Genomic DNA, 17,786 nt, shown 5'->3' on the forward strand with positions numbered 1-17,786 from the left:
GAGACTAAGTCGACCTACTGGCTCGCTGGAAAGCACCGAATGAAAGACCGCTTCTCCGTTGATGTGCCGCTGAAAAAGTCCATGGCGATGAACTTCATCTTGAGGACGACGCGCACTTCGGCGGACAAGTCGGCAATGAGCTTCTTTGCGTCGTCGTCGTCGCGCAGCGCGCGATAGTCGGTGACGGCGTCGAGATAGGAATCGCAGGAGCGGTAGAGCAGCTCATCAGGCACAAGGTCTGCACCCGCTTCCGCTCGAGTCGACATGAGCGAAAGGAAGATGATGCTATGGTGCCGCACCGTCGACCACTTGAGCGAGCCGTCGTCGAGTTTACAGGGAGGTCGCAGCCCGTCGGCGCGTGCCCTGTGGCTCGTGATGATAGTATCGAAACGCGACACGTGAGTCCAGAAGGACTGTCGTGACCAAGGCAACTCCCACCCTCCGTTCCGAGCCTCCTTCGCCAGCTGCAGGTTTGACCGAAGCATGCCAAGCACAGACTGCTGCTGATCGACTGTGAGGCATGGAGGGACACCCTTGAGAGACGATACGAACGACTGCCAGCGGGATGCTGCATCAGTCTTTGCTGCCGAATGCAAGAGAGATGAGGGCATGCTCACCTCGAAGGGGTGCCCATGAAGCCACTCGAGCTCCAAGAACTGCCTGAGCGTGAAGCCATCCGCAGTCAGAGGAACCTGGGGGTGGGACAGCACGTCTTGAACCTCCGCCTCCGACAAGGCAGGGTACTGAATCGGGTGAGCCTTCGGTCCGCAGACTTGCTTATAGTGCTTCCAGACCTGCGGGGTTCCGTTTCGTCAGTCTACGCTTGTCGATGAGCAGTATGGGAGACTCACGAGCTTCTGATGTTCCGGCGAGCAGAAGAAGAGGTCGACGCCTTCCCGAGAACACGGTTCACACCGCTTCGCGGTCCGTGAGCCGCAGACGCAACAGCTCGAGGTCTTCTGAGGCGACATAACTGCCAAGGAGCGGTCGCAGGCGCTGGGACTGTCGGCAGAGCGGTGGAGGGAAGGAGGGACTGATGAAGTGCTTGCGAGGTAAGGCCGACGCGGGCGGGTTGGCGAGCAGCTGTGGGGCGATGAGGGACAGTGTCCAAGCCAAGACAGAAGCTACAGCAGCGAAAGAAGCGAGTCGAAGCAAGCCAAGTGAGCGGACGAAGGAAAAGTCCTCTCTGCGGACGACAGCCAAGCGTCTTTGTGCCGACTATCGCCTTTCTTGCCGCTGATCGAAGAAGGGGTCGTATACTGCAATGAATTGAGAGGAGCGGGAGAACCACGTAAAGTATCCAGGAGAAATGACTAGAAGGCAAAGCTGAATGGTGCTTCCGGCACAGAACGGACACACCATCTCATGTCTCCTCTTCCAAACAAGTCACCGCTCATCACAGCAAACTTGACCCCGAAGACGACCCGCAGCTCGGCTTCGAGGTCGGCGAGAAGTCTGTTGACGTCCACCGGGTTGATGCTTCGCTGGCTGGCGATCGCATCCAGGTACTGGTCGCACGACTTGTAGAGAAGATCGTCGGGTACGCTGCTCTGGCCCTGCTCGGCCCGCCTCGTGACGAGTGAGAGGAAGGCGACGCCGTAGTGACGGCAGGCGGACCAGCCAAGCGAGTCCGGCACTTGTTCCATCGCCATCCCTTCCCCCCGCTGTATGTGCTGAAGAACAATCGTGTCGAAACGCGCAACGTGCGTCCAGAACGATTGCTGGAGCCACGGCAGCTCCATTCGCGCGTTGAGCAGTTCTTTCGCCATCTGCAGCGCTCCTCGCAAGGTGAACATGACATGCTGCTGGTCGATAGGCGGCAGATCGGATCGTGTGGAGCGAAGCGAGTGAACGTAGGTCTGCATTAGGAGGGCGTCAATGAAAAGCGGTCGGAGGGGAGATTCGAAAGGGCAGGCCGCTCACCGCAAAGTCTTCGCCGCGCAACAATGTGTTTATAGCGCCGTGCAGCGGGGTGGACTTGTCGAGGAGAATATGGGCGTGCGCGATGATCTCGTCGACCTCAGTCTGCGCGAGGAATGGGTACAGAAGCGGGTGGGCGTTCGATCCGCACACTTGCTTGTGATGCTTCCAGACCTGCGGCTCCGACGTCAGTTGGGAACGAAGGATGAGAAGGGCAAGTCGTTTGGCATACAAGTTTCTGGTGCTCCGGTGAGCAGAAGAAGAGGCTGATCCCGTTGGTTGAGCAGGGCTGGCATCGCTTCGTCGTCGCCGTGCCGCATACGCAGCACTTCGGCTCTTGAGCAGACATCCTGTCGAGTTTCTGGGCGAACAGCGGCAGAGCAGGAGCACGAGTGAGCGTGAGAAGGGAAAGAGAAGGAGAGCGATCCGAGCGAAACAAGGCGACGAGGCGGTGAAGGCGAGGTCCGAGAGCCATCGGCCTGGCAAGCGCGAGTCTGGAAGAACGCAGTCACGAAGCCAGAATCAGATCAGAGCGAGGTAAGCGGGTTCAAGTGAACTGGACGAGGGAGAGAGGTGAAGTGGAAAGGTTCGCCGCTGCCACCACGCTCGTCTCGCTCAATCAGTGTATCCATGGGCTGGTTCTCGTCTTCTTCGTCGTCCGACTCAGTCTCGATCAGCGGCGCCGCCCCCGACCGGTCGCAGCGGAGCCAGTGCTGGGAGTCTCGGGACGCCTACTTCGCCTGCCTCGACAAGAACGGTGTGCAGGTTCCGGGCCAGGAAGGCGAGGCGTGTAAGAAGGAGAACAACGAGTACAAGGGCAAGTGCGCAGGAAGCTGGGTGAGTCGCCAGTTCTCTCATCGCTTCGAGGGATGCGGGGACGCGAAACTTGGCATCGAGGGAGTTGCAGGGCGCTCTGGAGACGTGGGATGCGCTGCTATACTCTTACAAAATAGTCAGAGCAGCGGCCGCCCACGAAGTATTCCCGAGGTCCGCTGTCGCTGACTTCTTCGTCCCGTTCCCTTCGTTCTCCTCCGCAATCCGCCAGGTCGACTACTTCAACAAGCGACGAGTGCTGCAACTACGCCAAGATCTGATGGAGCGACGAGCAGCGGAGCAGGTGGCGTCGGCGTCGAAGTGAGCGGGCGTTCCGAGCGGGTGAAGTGCGTTGTCCTCAGCGTCGAATGCCGCAATCACCCAAAGCTGACTGTCTCGCCCATTCGCAGGTCAGTGTACATACTGCGACGAGCGAGCGGGCGGGGTAAGGGCGTAGGAACCACGGTTCATCAAGCAATTTTATCGCAACTTGTCACAACTCTCCTCTCCATCCTCACCGCAAACCGAGCGACCGAGAGCACAACGCGCATTGCATACAAGCGATAAGCTAGTTAGTCCTGCAAGAGAGCCTGGACGATGTGGCCGACGCGGAGCATCCGCAAGTCTGAGTAGGTTTGGCCGGTTCCGACGAAATAGATGGGCTGGCCGGTTACGTAGGTCATCGAGAGCGCCGCGCCGACCTGCGAGAAACCAGGGGAGTCAGAAGTTGGCGGAAGACCGGAAGACGGTGAGGGAGCGTGAGGAACGCACCTTGTCGTCGATCGTGTCAAACTTGGTGAGGATCATCCCGTCCACGCCCCTTCCTTCGCCCGCCGCCGCACCAGCGCTACTCCTGACACCTGCCGAGCCGGAGAAGTCCCGCAAGGCGCGGTTGAACTTGGTGAGCTGGTCGACGGCTTCGTTTCCGACGAGGGCTTCGCCGACAAAGATGATCTTGTCGGGCTGGTTCACGGCAATGAGCTACGAGCGATCGAGTGATTAGTTGAAAACGTAGCTCGTGGAGAAGAAAGAGTCGCACCTTGGCGAGAGCGCGCATCAAAGGCTCGTTGTCCTGCATCCGACCTGCGGTATCGATCAAGACGACGTCGAAGCCTTGCTGCTTGGCTGCATGCCGGCCCGGGAACTCGAAAATTAGCCAGAGGAACTTGTAGCGAGCCTGACGAGGGCAAGCTAGCAAACGCACCGTAAGCGAGCGCGTCCTTTGCGATACCAGCTGCGTCCTTGCCATAGCCCTTCTCGAACAGCTCGACCCGCTTCGCCGCACCCTCGCCCTCGAGTTCTTCCTCCAGCTTGCCCAGATTCCGCACGTGCACCCGCAGCTGCTCGACCGCACCCGAACGGAAGGTGTCGCAAGCCGCAATCAAGACTCGCAGGCGGTTCTGCAAGAGCCAGAACGCGACCTTCGACAGGTTCGTCGACTTGCCGACGCCGTTGACGCCAACGAAGGTAATCGCATAGGGATCAGCGACGGCGCCCTTGGCGTTCGAGGCGGACCGCTTGCGCTGAATCTCCAGGAGGAGGTCCGTGCTAGTCTTGGGCGTCAAGATGCGGACGAGCGCGTCGTGCATCGCTTCTCGAACCGCCTTCTTGCCCGCTCCGCCGCCGAAGAGTCCGCTGCCGGACGAGACCTTCTTGCCTTCGAGCGACTTGCCCACGCTCTGGACGACCTGTTCGGCGATGTCCTTCGCGACGTTTTTCGACATAAGATGTTGCTGCATGGCGCTGAGGATGGGTGCGAGGTCGGCGGCGGTAAGGGCGCGAGGTGAGAGCGAAAGTCGGGAGAAGAAGGAACCGAGCGCGGAAGTCGCGCCCTGCGCGGTCGATGCCACAGCGTCGTCCTCATCCTCGTCGTCAGATCCGGCCCCAACAGCATACTCTGCCACCTCGTACAGCCCGCTCTTCGCATCCCGCTTGCCCATCGCGCCACGGTCAACAAGCGCCTTCGTGTCCACCTCGACCTCCTTCTGCGGCGTTCCAGGCGCAGCCGGTGAACCTGGCGCGTCGGAGGAATAGTCGTATGCGGCGAGGTCGGCTTCGGTGATAGGCGAGTCCGACCACTTGGTCGCGGCCTTTCGAGTGCGCGGCTTCGTAGGCGTCGCGTCCGATCTATTGCACGGATAGCGTCAACCCGGCTGATCGCGCGAAGAGAGCCTCAACACGCACTCTGATCCACCGCCCTCCGACTCCGTTCCTCCCGGCGTCATCGACCGCCGCCCGCCCGCCTTGCCCTTCTGCGCCGCCTTCTGCCGAGCCTTGAGCGCAGCAATGTTCCTCGCTATCGTCTGGGCGTCGAGCGTCTCGCCGGCTGAAGGTGATGCAAGTGAAGGAGCTGCAGAGGAGCAGGTCGTCAATCAAGCGAAGGCGGGAGGGTGGAGAAGGGTGACGGACTCGTTGCTTCGCTGTCTCCGGGAGAAGACGAAGGCGAATCCGCAACGGCTGCTGTTCGTGATCTGGTCGTCTTCTTGTTCTGCAACAGAGTACGTCGTTAGCACTAGGAGCGTCGGCTGGTCGAAGCGGACGCACCTTGGCCGCATTCGCCTCGAAGTCGCGCAAGATGCGATTGAACGTCTCGTCCCATCCCGCAAACACCTTCTGCCACCCCTTCTGTCCGAACAAGCCAAACGCAGCCTTGCCCCCACCTGCTCCACCAAGAACGAGGACATCCTTTCCCCTCGTCGACTCGACAATCGCCTCGACCGTCTCCCTGTACGCCTTCAGGAACGCCTTCCTGATGGCCTCGAGCAGGTCTGCGACATACGGAAGGGAGAGGATCCGCTGGTAGGCGACGCAGAAGACAAGGTCGAGGTCGTTGGCGAGGAGCCAGAGGAGGGAGTGGGCGTCTTTGTCCCAGCGCGAGACGGCTCCTTCGGCGGTTGTCGTCGTCGTCGAGGTCGAACGCTGCTCGATCAAAGCCTCGCGGATAAGGGTGTCGAAGGGAGAGGCGGACGGAGTGAACGAGCGCTCCCACAGCACGAGACCGCCTTGGGTCCTGTGGGCGCGGGTGTTAGCGGTTAATTGTATGCTCAGAAGCATGTACGCACAAGATGGAGCAGTGATCGAGCATGTTGTGTGATGGTAGCAGCGAGAGAGATGAGGAGAAGAAGGTCTCCTCTGTACACGACGACCACTCGCTCAGATTGCGTCAAATCGCAGGTTGCTGGTGCTCTTGAGGCTTGACACTCCTTGCCTGTCGCTTGCTTCTCCGGCCCAAGCCTTGCGACCGCCGGACTCGCTCACCTCTCGACTTCATCTCTCAACTTTCGCTTGCGGTCAACGGGACGGTTAGGAGGATCGCTGAAGAGGCAGGACTCTCGATCCTACTGTCAGGATGCCGCACACCAACTCGCAATACGGTACGTTCGCGACACATGCCTCCTTCTCCTCCTCTTCACCTTGCCAAGCTCAAATGGCTGATTTCTTCCTACTCCTGCAGCGAAAGACCGCAAAGTCTCGCGGCCAGGGAAGAAGCCAGCCTTCCTCAACAAGGCGAAGTTCAAGAAGTCGAAATCGAGCACGACTGCCTCCCTCTCCTCCGCCAAATCCGCCGCTGTCGACGCCGCACCGCTCGATCCTTCGATCCCAGCGAACCGACAGGAGCAGACGGCGCTCATTCGGGCTTTCCATGCAATCGAGAAGAAGCTGGCGAGCCCGGGATTGACGGATCCGGAGGAGCGGAAGAAGCTGCTCGAGGAGCGGGAAAGGCTTGGCGGGTTGAAGACGTATCAGGAAGCTAGTGTGCATGGTGGAGACAAGGTGAGCCTTGCGCGGCATTGAAGCGCAAGTAAGCGGAGGAACTGACAATCTGTTCTGCGCAGAGTCGAGGCGGCGAGTCGAGCAAATGGCTCGTCAAACAGATTAAGGAGCTCAAGATCGGCCTCGACGTCAACAAGGAGAAGGAGGTCAAGAAGGTCGAGCCCACGATCCTCGAGGACGGAACAAAGGTCTGGCCGAAGGTCGAGCGAAGAAAGGTGCGTTCGAGTCGTCTGGGCGTGCCCGATTCTGGACCTGACGTGCGCCTTGTCTACCTAGCTGCGACTTCTGGACGTCGGAGCGATCGCGGGAACTGCCTGTGCGTTCCTAAACCCCTCATAACGCTCGCCTGCCCTCCTAGCGCTGGCCTGCCCGCCCCGCTCTCGCTCTGCTGATCCTCTCGTTCTTACTCCTCCTATACAGACGCCGGCTACCCCTGGATCTCGACCACATCCATCGACCTGAACCCCCAAGCGTCGCACGTCCTCAAGTACAACTTCTTCGACTTCCCCGTCCCGCAAGCCGAGGAGGAGAAGTACGATATCGTCGCGCTAAGCTTGGTCATCAACTTCGAGGGGAGCCTGGTAAACCGCGGTGCGTCTTCTTCGTTGTCTTGTTGAGTACGCAGCGACGTGGCTGATCGAGATGAGCGTCTACAGGCCACATGCTCCTGCACGCCCACGATTACCTCCTCCCGAACGGCTATCTCTACATCGTCCTCCCCCTTCCTTGTCTCACCAATTCGCGCTACCTCTCGCATGAGCGCTTCTCCTCGATTCTCGACTCGACAGGCTGGGACGTCGTCCGGAAACACGATTCGGCGAAACTGACGTACTGGCTCGTTCGACGGAAGGAAGGTGAGGGAGCGAAGGGAGATGGAAAGGTTTGGAAGAGGGAGGAGGTGAGGAGCGGGATTGGCAGGAATAACTTTGTGATTGTGGTCAAGCCGGGGACGGAAGTTGAGAGGGTGGTCGCAAGTGCGGAAGAGGCAGACGCCACGGAGGTGGAGAAGCAGGAGTAATTGCGCAGAGGGCGGCGTGTGTGGCGCTGGAACCAGCATGGTGGACAAGCGAAAGACCGCCAGGGCCGGAGGCGCTGTTGTTGTATTCTCAAGTCGCTTTCACAGCATCTTCCTGCCAAATTCTCCTCACTGCTACGAGATTGGAAGAAGCGTACGGTCCGAGCAAGGGAGCCACTGTCGCCAACGTCTCGAGCAAAGAAGCCATTGGGAAGGCTGCTGCTTGGACTGGTGAGAAGGATGCTACACTGGCTCAACGGCTCTATAACGACATCTGCCCCGAACCATGCAGCTCTTACGACTGCTCCTCCCTCGCAGCCTCCTCCTCAATCACTCTCACCCTCTTACACGCCTCAACAAGCTTCTCCTGCAAACCTTGCGGCAGCCGCATCAGGCCTCCTTCCTCCGTCACGAGCCGGTATGCGACGTGATTGGGCTCATACGTCGAGCCGACCACCTTGCCGGACTGGACGAGGACTGAGCCGAGGATGTCGGAGGGGTCACCGATGCGGTTTGCGTCGGCGGGAGAGCGCTCGTCGGCGATGTGGCTGCGCGATAGGGTCTCCCTCAGCTCTCGCAAGGAATGCATAGGAAGAACGTTGCGCACATGTGCGTGTCCTCGCCGATCGACTTTGCCTTTGTCTGCAACCAGAGGTCGCCCTCAACATTCGCCTTGATCACCTCGTGCACCAGTTTCAGGAAGTCAGGGTTCTCGCTCAGCGTGCGCGGAAGGATAGGCGGGACGCCCTGGTCCGCTTTTGGCTGGGCATCGAAGGAAGAGGGAGGGCGAGAGACGGGGGAGAGAGTGCCGATGGTTGTCGGGGAGAAGCGGAGGCTTGGCGGCGGGCTTGGGAGGTACGAAAGGGTGTAGGAAGAGGGCTGGGAAGGGTGCTCGTGGTAGTACAGCCCTGGGTAGAGCTTCGATGCGATTGAGAGAGAAGGGGACGAGGAGGACAGTCGGCGAGTGGAGAGAGCGAGGGTGCGCCGTGGCAGGGTGTGCGTGATCGAAAGCATCTTTTAGCCTGCTCTGCGTCTCAACCTGGCAGTCAGAGCGAGGAGGTGAAGGGGAACTCTCGCATCTCTCCCTCCTCCTCATTATCGCGACCCGCTCGAACTCTCGTTCGAGGCGAGCTTGAGACTGGTTGCTTCTGCTGTGACTCGCTGGACTGCGCTGCTCGATGACCACCGCCGGGCTGTCGTACACAGAGTGAGTTCATCTCCCCACCTCGTCCTCATCGTTGGGTGACGACCAGAAGGAGCGGGCACGCCTGGGAGGAAACGCGGATGGCTGCGACACGCTGAGGAGTGTGCAAGAAAGTGCTCGAGAAGACAGGTGAACCGAATGAGCCCGTTGACACTGTTCTCTCCCTCCTCATCCTCGTCCCGGCCACCTCGCACGACCCGCCCGCTCTACCCCTTTCCCAGCACAAACGCAGCGTACTCGGCCTCCCTCGCATCGGCACTCTCGCATTTCCAGTCTCTCCTCTCGAACCCGCACTCGAAGAGCTGGAAACCTGTCTCGCCTGTCCCCTCTGCGTCCGGTTCGGGGTCAGCAGGCTCGGCCAATGCTGGAGCGAATGGAGCGGGACCAGGATTGAATGGACGCACGAGCGAGGCGGGGCTGAGTACGACGACGAGTCCTGGTGGTGCAGCGGGAGCGAAGGGCAAGGCGCGAGCGACGCCTGCTTCGACGTCCGTCGCTTCCTCGCTCGTCAACGGTCTGGCCGCGCTCGACCCGTCGCAGGTCAGGGTGCACAAGAAGGCGGACAGGCAGAGGAATGCTGAGATCGTCAGGGCTATCGCAGAGGTCCCGTGCGATCCGGATGCGGTTGACCTCGAGGCGGTTAGGGCGGTGTTGGCGACGCCGGAAGTGAGGGCACACTGTGAGTTGTTGAGTCGCTCATACGCTGTCCCAAGCCCTACCGGCGAAGGCCTGGCCTACTTGCGATCCGCAGCTTACTCACTCCTCGTTGCGCAGGGGACAAACTGGTCGACTCGTCGCATTCGCTTTCCCTCATCGATCCTCTGACCCGTATCACGAAGACCGACTACCGACTCGGCTGGCCCGCATCTCCTCGCGACACGATCACCATCTCTCGGACCTTCGACTCGCCTGACTCGTCCTCCCTCATTGACCTGTCAACGAGCCTCCCTCGCGCAGCAGACGAGCCTGCGTTCCTTCGACCGGCGCCGCCCTTCGTGAGGGCGAATGTGCACCTCATGGCGTGGTGTGTGCAGGTCTTGCCGCCTACTGCTGCTCCGTCACCTTCGCTCGGCTCGGCACTCTCGACGTCTCCCTCGTCTCTCGCCTCGACCTCATCATTCCCTCGACATCAGGCTCAGCAGCAGCATCGCCTCCGCCTCACCCTCTTCTGGCAATGGTCTCTCCGCCTTCCTACCGCTCTCTCCTCATCCTCCTCTTCCACATCCTCGCCAACAACCACGCACATCGCCCCGCTCCTCTCGTCTTTCATTAACTACCTCCGTTCGCCCGTGGGTACGAGCATGCCGCTCGTAAGAGGTTACGGGCGGGGAGTTGAGCTGAATAGGGACGAGTGGGACGTCCAGGCGGAGATGCGGAGCGTCGAGTATGCTGTTGTTTACGTTGGAGGGAGCGGCGAGCCAGATACGCATGACGCCGAGGAAGGAGAAGAGGCGGTCGGAGGAAATTTGCAGGGGCTGGATGAGCTCGTGAGGCGAAGAGAGCGGGTCAGGCTGGAGCGCAGTGTCGAGTTGAGCTTGCCGCCGCTCGGGACGCTCGACTCCACGGACCCAGGCGGCTCGGCAGATGGATGGGATGTGCGGGTGGCAGTCAAGTCGCTCGGTGGGCCGTCGACCGCCTCGACACCTCTCGAAGGACCGACCTCATCCGAGCCTTCTGAACCGCCCTATACGCTCTCACTCTCCGCACTTACCGCCTCTTCTTCCTCCGCTTCTCCTCGCCTCACGCTTCGCCTCTCGCATCCGCCTCTTCGCTCGCCTTCCCACCTCCTTCGCGTTACCCTGACAGTCCAGCGACTAGCTGCAGGACGGTGTGTGCGGGTGAACGGTGAGAAGAAGGAGATTGAGCGGGTGGAAGGGCGTGACCTGAGCAGGACGAGAGGGAAGTGGGAGTTTGGCGCGGAGGGAAGGGCGAGCGATGAGGCCGCTTCTTCGATCACAAGCGACGCAGGCTCGGTGATTGACCACGACGCAGACAACGCCGCTCCAGCTCCCGGTGAATCATCCGTCTCGATACGAACAGCCTCCGCCGCTTCTCCCTCGACCCAAATCGCCTCCCTTCTTCGCCGTTCCTACATCTACTTCCTCTCGCTCCTTCAAGAACCACCTGCGAAGTGGCGACACGTCTCCGACTCCCAAGGCGTCACCGTCACGCAGCTCCTCTCGCCCGACCCGACTTTGACGATCTACCGCGCCGAAGCGGTGTTCGTCGGCGTCGGCGTCTGGGACGTCTTTGCGACCGTCGTCACGCCTGGTGTGAGGAAGACTTGGGACAAGGGTGTCGAGGAGGCGGTGCTGGTGGCGGACGAGGAGAATGGGGCGGGCGTCGGCGAGCTGAGCGAGGTCTGGTGGGAAAGGAGGAAGGGACAGTGGCCTGTCGCGTGCGCCTTTGTCATTTCCAAGCTTTCTTGCCGCGTGGAGCTGACCGTTCCGCTTCTGCCTCAGCCCGCGAGACTCCGTCCTCCTCCGCACGGCATACAAGTCGCCTTCTTCCGTCCACATCTTCTCCTCCTCGACCGACGATACCTCCCTCTTCCCGTCGATCCCTCCCGCCGCAGCCGGCACGATCCGCACGCAGACCGACCTGTACGGCTGGTCAATCGAAGCTCTCTCGCCCACTACGACGCAGATTACGCTTCTCGACCAGTCCGATCCGAAGGGTTGGAGCAGTAAGAGCTCGTGGACGCCTGGCGCGCTCATCCAGGCTGTCGCAGGCGTCAGGGACTACTCGATTCGTAACGGTGCGCCGCCCGTCGTGACGAGGCTGAGCGGGGGAGGGGTACGGAAGATGGCCGAGGAGTACGATCCCGAGAAGGCGACGCTGCGAGTCGAGTATGCACAGCCTTCGACGACTGCAGTTGATGCGGAGGCGGACTCGGCGCCGATTGAGTGCGAAATCCGGTGCGACGCCTCGACGTGGGCTAGCGGAGGAATCGACGTTGTCGTCGACCCGCCACCGAGCGGTGTCTCGTGCCTCGCTCGCCACCGCCTCAGCGCTGGCGGCGGGCTCTGGCTCACGATTGAGCACGCTCAGAACGTCGTCGCTGAGGAGGGGAAGGTCGTCGTGACTGTGCGGCGCGGAACAAGCGGGCCGGGTGCGGGCGGCCACAAGGACAAGTCGCTTGGCGGTGCGGCGCCGACTACGAGCGTCGTCGTCAACGGTGCGCGAGTCAAGGTTGACGTCGAGGTGCTTGACGAGGAAAAGATCCGCGAGTTGGAGAAGCGGAAGAGGGTCAAGCCGGCGCCCGTCCCGCTCGATCAGTACGAGACGCTCGGTCCGCGACCTGGTCAGCCTGGACAGGCAGCAGTACCCTCCGCTGGGCGCGGCTCGCCCGCAACCGCGATCGCGGCACCGGCATCCGCCGACGATGGGTTGATGGACAAGGCGGCGGGAGAGACAGTCGAGACGGGCGCAGTCGACGACGTCCCCGCAGCAGCAGGTCTCGCCCTAAGCGCGAACGTCGAAACCTCCGCATCGTCAGCGGATGCGCCAGCTGGGCCCGACGCAGGCGCGCCAGTCGTCGCGGCCTCCGAGTTCGCCCCGCCAAAACCGCCGCTCGACCCTCCCGCCTGTGCACTCGAAGCACTCGCCTGGCTACAAACGTTCCACGCCGAACAAGGACCCGAGTTGACGGATCCTGCGCCGGGTTGGTCCATCGTCAGCGAGCGAGGCGGGATCGTCGTCCGCAAGAAGCTCCTGCCGACGGTCTCGGAGACATTCCCCGTCTACCGCGGGGACAAGATCGTGCAGGGCTTGACGGCCGAAGAGATCGCGTCCATCGTGACAAGCGTTGGGTGCCGCAAGGCATGGGACGAGCGGGTCGACAACGCTACGCCTCTCGCGAGTTACGGACACGGCGTGATGACTTGCGCCATCATGACGAAGCCGACGTTTCCCTTCAAGAGTCGTATCTTCTACGTCGCTAGTGTCAGCGCTGCGGTCAAGGTCCCCTCCGCCAGCTCCGGTGCATCGACTTCGACGGTCCTGTTCGTCGCCTCGGCCTCCTACGCGCCGCTCACCGGCACTACCTCCGATCCATTCGACGCCTCGAAGGTCAACCCGACATCGTTCCTCGCTGGCCAAGTCCTGCTCGAGGGCTGGATACTCGAGACCCTCGACCCTTATACGTCCTCCGTCCTCGCGATACCCTCAACACGGTGCACCTACGTCGCCTGCATGGACCAGAAGGGCTCGGTTCCGCTCGCCCTCAACCAGATTCTGAACGCCAACCTCGCTCGCTCGATAAGCAACGTCGAGCAGCTCGGCAAGACGCGCGGTCCGCTCCCGCGACTGTGGGCACCGAGCGCCAGCTTGCAGATCGAAGGCCCGCTCAGCGACGACAGCGACGCCGACTTCGTCTGGAAGCTCTCGCCGCCGACGCTTCCTCCGGCCTCTCCCGTCGCAACAGCTGGTGAATCGAGCGCCGTTGTCACGGTCGACTTCGACCTCGACGATGGGTCTTTCCGCTCGCTCCTCAAGGTTGGCGGGAAGCGGAAGATGCGAGAGGCGTCGGAGGACAGCGAGCTACTGCTCGGTACAGCAGGCTCGAAAGCTGGCGACAAGGTCGTAGGGGCCAAGTCGAAGCCGATGCCGCTGCTCGCGCCATCTCTGCCAGTCGGCACGAGCCTGCTGAAGAGCGAGCTCCCTCGCAGCGCCTCGCTCAACCTTGGAACTGCCGCGCCGCCCATCCTCCAGAAGCCGCCGATTATCTCGGAGCTCTCGCACAAGACGAGTCGCGGATCGATGCGGTCCAAGTCGCCTCCCGCAGCTCCTTCGACCACCACCGCTACTGCAGGAACGACAGCGCCCGTCACGCCAGCAACGAAGACCGGGCCTTCGTCAAGCGTGATCGATCCTGGCGCGCATGACCTGGTCGTCGCCGAATTCGTCGTCGATCTCAAGCAATACCCGCACGGATACGCCGTCACGGCTGTCTCACAGCTTCTGCCGGCTGCCGGAGGGGACGAGCTTCTCTCGCTCGACCCGCTCCCGGCTCGCACGCCGATGACACCGTCCGCCGCGACCCCGCCTACTCAGCTTCCTCTTCGCTGCGTCGCCCATGACGCTCCCCTTCCGTCCATCCTAACAGCCTCGCTCGACGCCTGGAAACGCGCCAACCACCTCGTTCGCGTGTTCGTTCCGACGGGCGCCATGACGCACCCGATCCAGGACCCGCTCCGAGCTGGCGACGAGGCAAGCAAACCTGCTCCGCCCGAGTGGTTCCGCCTTCTCTTCGATGGTCCTGGCGCTCTCGTCGAGATCAAGATTGTCGCTCTGTCCGCACCGAGCCCGGCCGGCGAACGGACCGCCGCGAAGCGACCCAAGGATACGCCTGCGCCGGACAGAGACCTCGCGGGCAAGGTGACTGGACAAGCCGCCAAGCCGGTCATGTTTAACGGCGAGAAGCTGGTCGTGCAGAGCCAGAAGGAGAGCAAGGTCGTGCTGTCGCGTTTCGAGGACGACGAGCTGCCTCTGCAGGGCGCCAGAATCAGTCGGTGTGCCCGATCTTTCGCTCATTGACTCTCCCTCCCGCCGCTGACTGTCTTTCCCTCTGCAGCGGTCCGCCTCGTAAGCAGCGCAAGTCGTCCATCGCGCCCGACGTCGAGCCGGATCGCCCGCCGCCCCAGCTTCTCCCGGCGGAGCTGCAGAAGCCACTCGCCGTCTCTGCTCGCCTTCTCGCCCCGAAGCCGGTGACACCCGTCGTCGATGACTTCGAGTTCCCGGACCCAAAGTCGCCTGGCAACATGACGCCTGCGCTGGAAGAAGCTCGTTCGCCCGTCCTCGGCAGCAAGTCGACGCTCAAGCCTTCCGTGCGTGTCTGCGCTTTCCCGTCGGCTGAGGAGGCCTGCTGATCCGTTACGCTCGCAGTCATCTCGGCGCGATACCGGGACATCCGACACGATCGCTCCAGCAGGACCTCTGCTCAGCCTTCTGGGCAACTACCAGCTCTCCCGGCTCGGCGCGACGATGATGCCGACGGTCGACGTCACTGAGACCTCGCCCGCCGGGGTCGTTGCCGTTCGGCGCACTTACACCCTGTCCTTCGTCCTCTTGGTCGCCCTCATCTCCTTCCTCCTCGGTTCGCTACTGCGCTCTCTCCTGACGCGTGAGTTGGTCCTCGTCCTCTGCATTGGCTCGGCTTGGCTGACCCGCATGTCGCACAGCTGCCGACTACATCATCTACCGCCCAGTCACCTCCGCCCAGCAAGCCGACGTCGAGCACGCGCTGCTCCAAGCCTTCGACCCCGCCCGACGATGGCGCGAGGCTCGTCGTCTCGTCGAGTTGCGCGGGATGCTCGGCTGGGATGTCATCGTTGCGGCAGTCAGGCGGGAGTAGCTACTCTTTCTCGCATCTCTCGACCGCTGTATCGTTTCTCGCACTCCATCTCTGCATAGTCTTCACGATGTCTTGTTGCCATTTAACGCGTTCGCCAGTCTCTTCGTGCTGCGATAAATAGCTTGATTGCGGGACCAAGTGGACGGGAGGAAGAGGCTGCGGATCAAAAGGAAGGTGGGAAGAGGGAGCAATGGTCTGATTGCGTTTGCGGGGGTTGCGAGATGCGGTGTCCGAGCTGACGGGACGAGGGGTATCGGGAAAACTTGGCGAGGAGCTGAGAACTGTCTGCGAGACAGGCTGGTCAGCTTCGTGCGACCATGAGGATGGTAACGGTGGCGCACCTGTCTAGGCGAAGGTGTAGACGGCGCACTCGTCCTTCCTCGGCGCAGTCTGGACTGCACCCTTGCTCTTCCCGTCCGCTCCGCCGAAGACGAAGACCTTCTCCTGGCCCGCCTGTCCGGCGACGAGCGGCCAAGCAGCGTAGCCGCTCGCGTTCGGGTCGCCACTGCGCATGAATGCCGACCAGCGGGTGAAGAGTTCGAGCTGAGCGGTTTGCTGGACGAAGGTAAGGCGTGCGGAGGAGGAGGGGATGCGGAAGAGGAGGGGAAGGTCGTCTTGGTGGCCGACGCGGTCCTTGCAGAGAGTGGGAGTGGAAGCGCCGTTAAACGGAACGCCGATGTCGAACCTGCGAAGTCCAACGGTCAGCCAAGGGAGTTGATGCTGATGCGGGACGGGACGGACTCGGCGAGGAAGACCTTGCCGGCGTTGCTCAACGCCCTTGCGGAGACGGTGTTTGGGCAGGTCCTGGAGCGAGGGCATGTGTCAGAAAGGGAGGACGATGGTAGGCGAGACAGGACGCACCAGACAAAGTCTGTCCCAAGGCGAACAAGCTGCTTCCTGACCGCATCGTCGTCACTGGGGAGCAGCGAGGCATCCCACAAGCCAGACTGATTGATCGCCGCGACTCGGTTTCCGTAGAATATCGCGAGCAATCCTTGTACGGAAGGGTCGTCGAGCGTTTGAGGGTAAGGACCGGCGCCGAAGTACAACCCGAACCTGGTTTCAGACCGTCAGCGACGGGACAAGACCGCAATGAGAAGTGCGCAGACCCACACTTGGTAGATCGTGAGGCACGCCTCGTCCTTGGTTGTCGTGAAGATGAGCTCGCGCGAAGGGTTCTCGAGCTGTCCGCCTGACTGGACGACCTGGCGGAAATCGCGGGTAACGAGCGAGCCGTCGATGCAAGTCTTGAGCGGCTCGGCCATCGCGACGCCTGGGACGGACAAGTTGCCGAGTTGCGCCTGCTGGACGAGCTCGGCCTGCCACTCGAGGATCGAGTCGACGCTAGCGGTCTTGACGCAGACCCAGCCGCGGCAGTGTGCGAAACGGTCTACAAAGGCTGCGCCGACGCCGTTGGCGGTCTCGACAGTCTGGTCGTTGTAGTCGAGCGGGGCGGAGTGCATGATCGCGCGGCGGAAAAGGTTCGCGGCGCAAGGCGTGACGAGGAGGCTCTTGACGATTTCGGCGCCGCTTGACTGGCCGGCAAGAGTGACGGTCGAGGGGTCGCCACCGTACGCCGCGATGTCCGACTGGATGAACTCTGCCAAGCAAGTCGAGGTGAGTTGTGGACCTTCAACCGAGTCTGCGGCAGACGTACTGAGCGCGAGGATGACATCCTTCAGGCCGTAATTGCCCGTGAAGCCATACTTGTCGTACTTCAGCCAACCAAGCGCGCCGAGGCGGTATGAAACGAGCACGACGACGGCGTTCTGCGACTTGGCAAAGGCGGAAGGGTCGAGGTCGGCTGTTCCGCCGCTCATAAAGGAGCCGCCGTGGACCCAAGCGAGGACGGGGAGCTTGCTCGAAGGAGTGGCCGTGCTCGGGGTGTAGATGCTGGAGGACGAGGCGTCGGTCAGTTTCTGTCGTGCAGAGCCCCTGAGGGCAAGCGACGGTACGCACGTCACGTAGAGACAGTCTTCCGAGCCTGTAACCTGACCATTTGCGTCAAGCTGTGCGCACACAGGCGGGAGCTTCGAGGCGTCGAGGCTGAGCGAGCGAGGGGCGTGGCAGGAACGCGGCGAGAGGGCGAGGGAGAGGCTGCGACGGTCAGCGGGTCATTGGAAGGAAGCTTGACGTGAGCGATGGCTGATTTACCTGCTCGCGAAGCTGCCGACGTCGACCGGGTCCTGGAAGCGGTTCGTGCCGACCGGCGGGACGGCGTATGGGACGGTATATCGGTCGACGCCGTTGCCTGAGGCGAGTTGAGAAGGTGGTCAGTGTGCGCGTCGATATCGAAAGATGAGAACGCACTGGAGTAGGCTTGGACGCTTCCTCGAGGCGTCGACAAGGTCTTGGTTGCGTCCCGAGCGATGACGGCGGCGTTGCACGAGCCAGCGAGCAAACCGAGCAGCGCGAAAGAGGTGAAGAAGCGACGGAATGTCATACCTGGCGTCAACGGCGAGGCCAGGACAGAAGGAGAGTGTGAGAAGGAGACAAGGGAAAGAAGGAGCGCTGGACAGGAGTCCTGCTCTTAAGGCCGCTCAGCCAGCTCCAGCGAAGCATGCCCCACTCCGTCGGTGCCAGCGCTGAGACATATCGGCACACAAGGGGAAGCGAGGTGCGAGAGCGGCAGGAGAAGGGGAACAAAGGGAGCGCTCCGTCATGTCCACACGCTGATGGCCGTTCCTGATCCTCCAGCACGCCTG

At 61.8% G+C, this 17,786-nt stretch overlaps 7 protein-coding genes across 7 annotated transcripts; 3 read left to right on the top strand and 4 right to left on the bottom strand.

Moving 5' to 3' along the window:
- Positions 1-14: 14 nt before the first annotated feature.
- Positions 15-2,395, bottom strand: RHTO_02217 (zinc finger, MYND-type domain containing protein; the record flags this gene model as incomplete). The annotated part of the gene is made up of 6 exons (XM_016415895.1): positions 15-554; positions 618-794; positions 852-1,083; positions 1,360-1,859; positions 1,924-2,094; positions 2,153-2,395. 6 exons carry the CDS (start codon positions 2,393-2,395, stop codon positions 15-17), a joined length of 1,863 nt encoding a protein of 620 aa, XP_016272053.1.
- A 155-nt stretch (positions 2,396-2,550) lies between these two features.
- On the top strand, positions 2,551-3,058 carry RHTO_02218 (cytochrome c oxidase, subunit VIb; the record flags this gene model as incomplete). Its single annotated transcript, XM_016415896.1, has 2 exons — positions 2,551-2,757; positions 2,966-3,058. The coding sequence occupies 2 exons, from the start codon at positions 2,551-2,553 to the stop codon at positions 3,056-3,058; spliced, it is 300 nt and encodes a 99-aa protein (XP_016272093.1).
- A 247-nt stretch (positions 3,059-3,305) lies between these two features.
- On the bottom strand, positions 3,306-5,818 carry RHTO_02219 (signal recognition particle binding protein; the record flags this gene model as incomplete). Its single annotated transcript, XM_016415897.1, has 8 exons — positions 3,306-3,434; positions 3,505-3,714; positions 3,773-3,858; positions 3,938-4,860; positions 4,918-5,083; positions 5,143-5,221; positions 5,278-5,743; positions 5,796-5,818. The coding sequence occupies 8 exons, from the start codon at positions 5,816-5,818 to the stop codon at positions 3,306-3,308; spliced, it is 2,082 nt and encodes a 693-aa protein (XP_016272016.1).
- Positions 5,819-6,082: 264 nt separating this feature from the next.
- RHTO_02220 (nucleolus protein) lies at positions 6,083-7,525 on the top strand (the record flags this gene model as incomplete). Its single annotated transcript, XM_016415898.1, has 6 exons — positions 6,083-6,107; positions 6,188-6,507; positions 6,570-6,722; positions 6,784-6,823; positions 6,928-7,098; positions 7,164-7,525. 6 exons carry the CDS (start codon positions 6,083-6,085, stop codon positions 7,523-7,525), a joined length of 1,071 nt encoding a protein of 356 aa, XP_016272092.1.
- Positions 7,526-7,817: 292 nt separating this feature from the next.
- On the bottom strand, positions 7,818-8,536 carry RHTO_02221 (uncharacterized protein; the record flags this gene model as incomplete). The annotated part of the gene is made up of 2 exons (XM_016415899.1): positions 7,818-8,070; positions 8,130-8,536. 2 exons carry the CDS (start codon positions 8,534-8,536, stop codon positions 7,818-7,820), a joined length of 660 nt encoding a protein of 219 aa, XP_016272036.1.
- Positions 8,537-8,700: 164 nt separating this feature from the next.
- RHTO_02222 (Lipid-binding START domain protein) lies at positions 8,701-15,081 on the top strand (the record flags this gene model as incomplete). Its single annotated transcript, XM_016415900.1, has 7 exons — positions 8,701-8,729; positions 8,948-9,405; positions 9,501-11,124; positions 11,189-14,239; positions 14,302-14,554; positions 14,613-14,850; positions 14,909-15,081. The coding sequence occupies 7 exons, from the start codon at positions 8,701-8,703 to the stop codon at positions 15,079-15,081; spliced, it is 5,826 nt and encodes a 1,941-aa protein (XP_016272129.1).
- Positions 15,082-15,426: 345 nt separating this feature from the next.
- Positions 15,427-17,524, bottom strand: RHTO_02223 (carboxylesterase; the record flags this gene model as incomplete). Its single annotated transcript, XM_016415901.1, has 8 exons — positions 15,427-15,766; positions 15,823-15,885; positions 15,943-16,137; positions 16,195-16,681; positions 16,739-16,974; positions 17,041-17,178; positions 17,236-17,332; positions 17,392-17,524. The coding sequence occupies 8 exons, from the start codon at positions 17,522-17,524 to the stop codon at positions 15,427-15,429; spliced, it is 1,689 nt and encodes a 562-aa protein (XP_016272031.1).
- Positions 17,525-17,786: the final 262 nt, after the last annotated feature.

The sequence above is a fragment of the Rhodotorula toruloides genome, assembly GCF_000320785.1.
Source record: "Rhodotorula toruloides NP11 unplaced genomic scaffold Scaffold17, whole genome shotgun sequence".
Taxonomy (NCBI): Eukaryota; Fungi; Basidiomycota; class Microbotryomycetes; order Sporidiobolales; family Sporidiobolaceae; genus Rhodotorula; species Rhodotorula toruloides.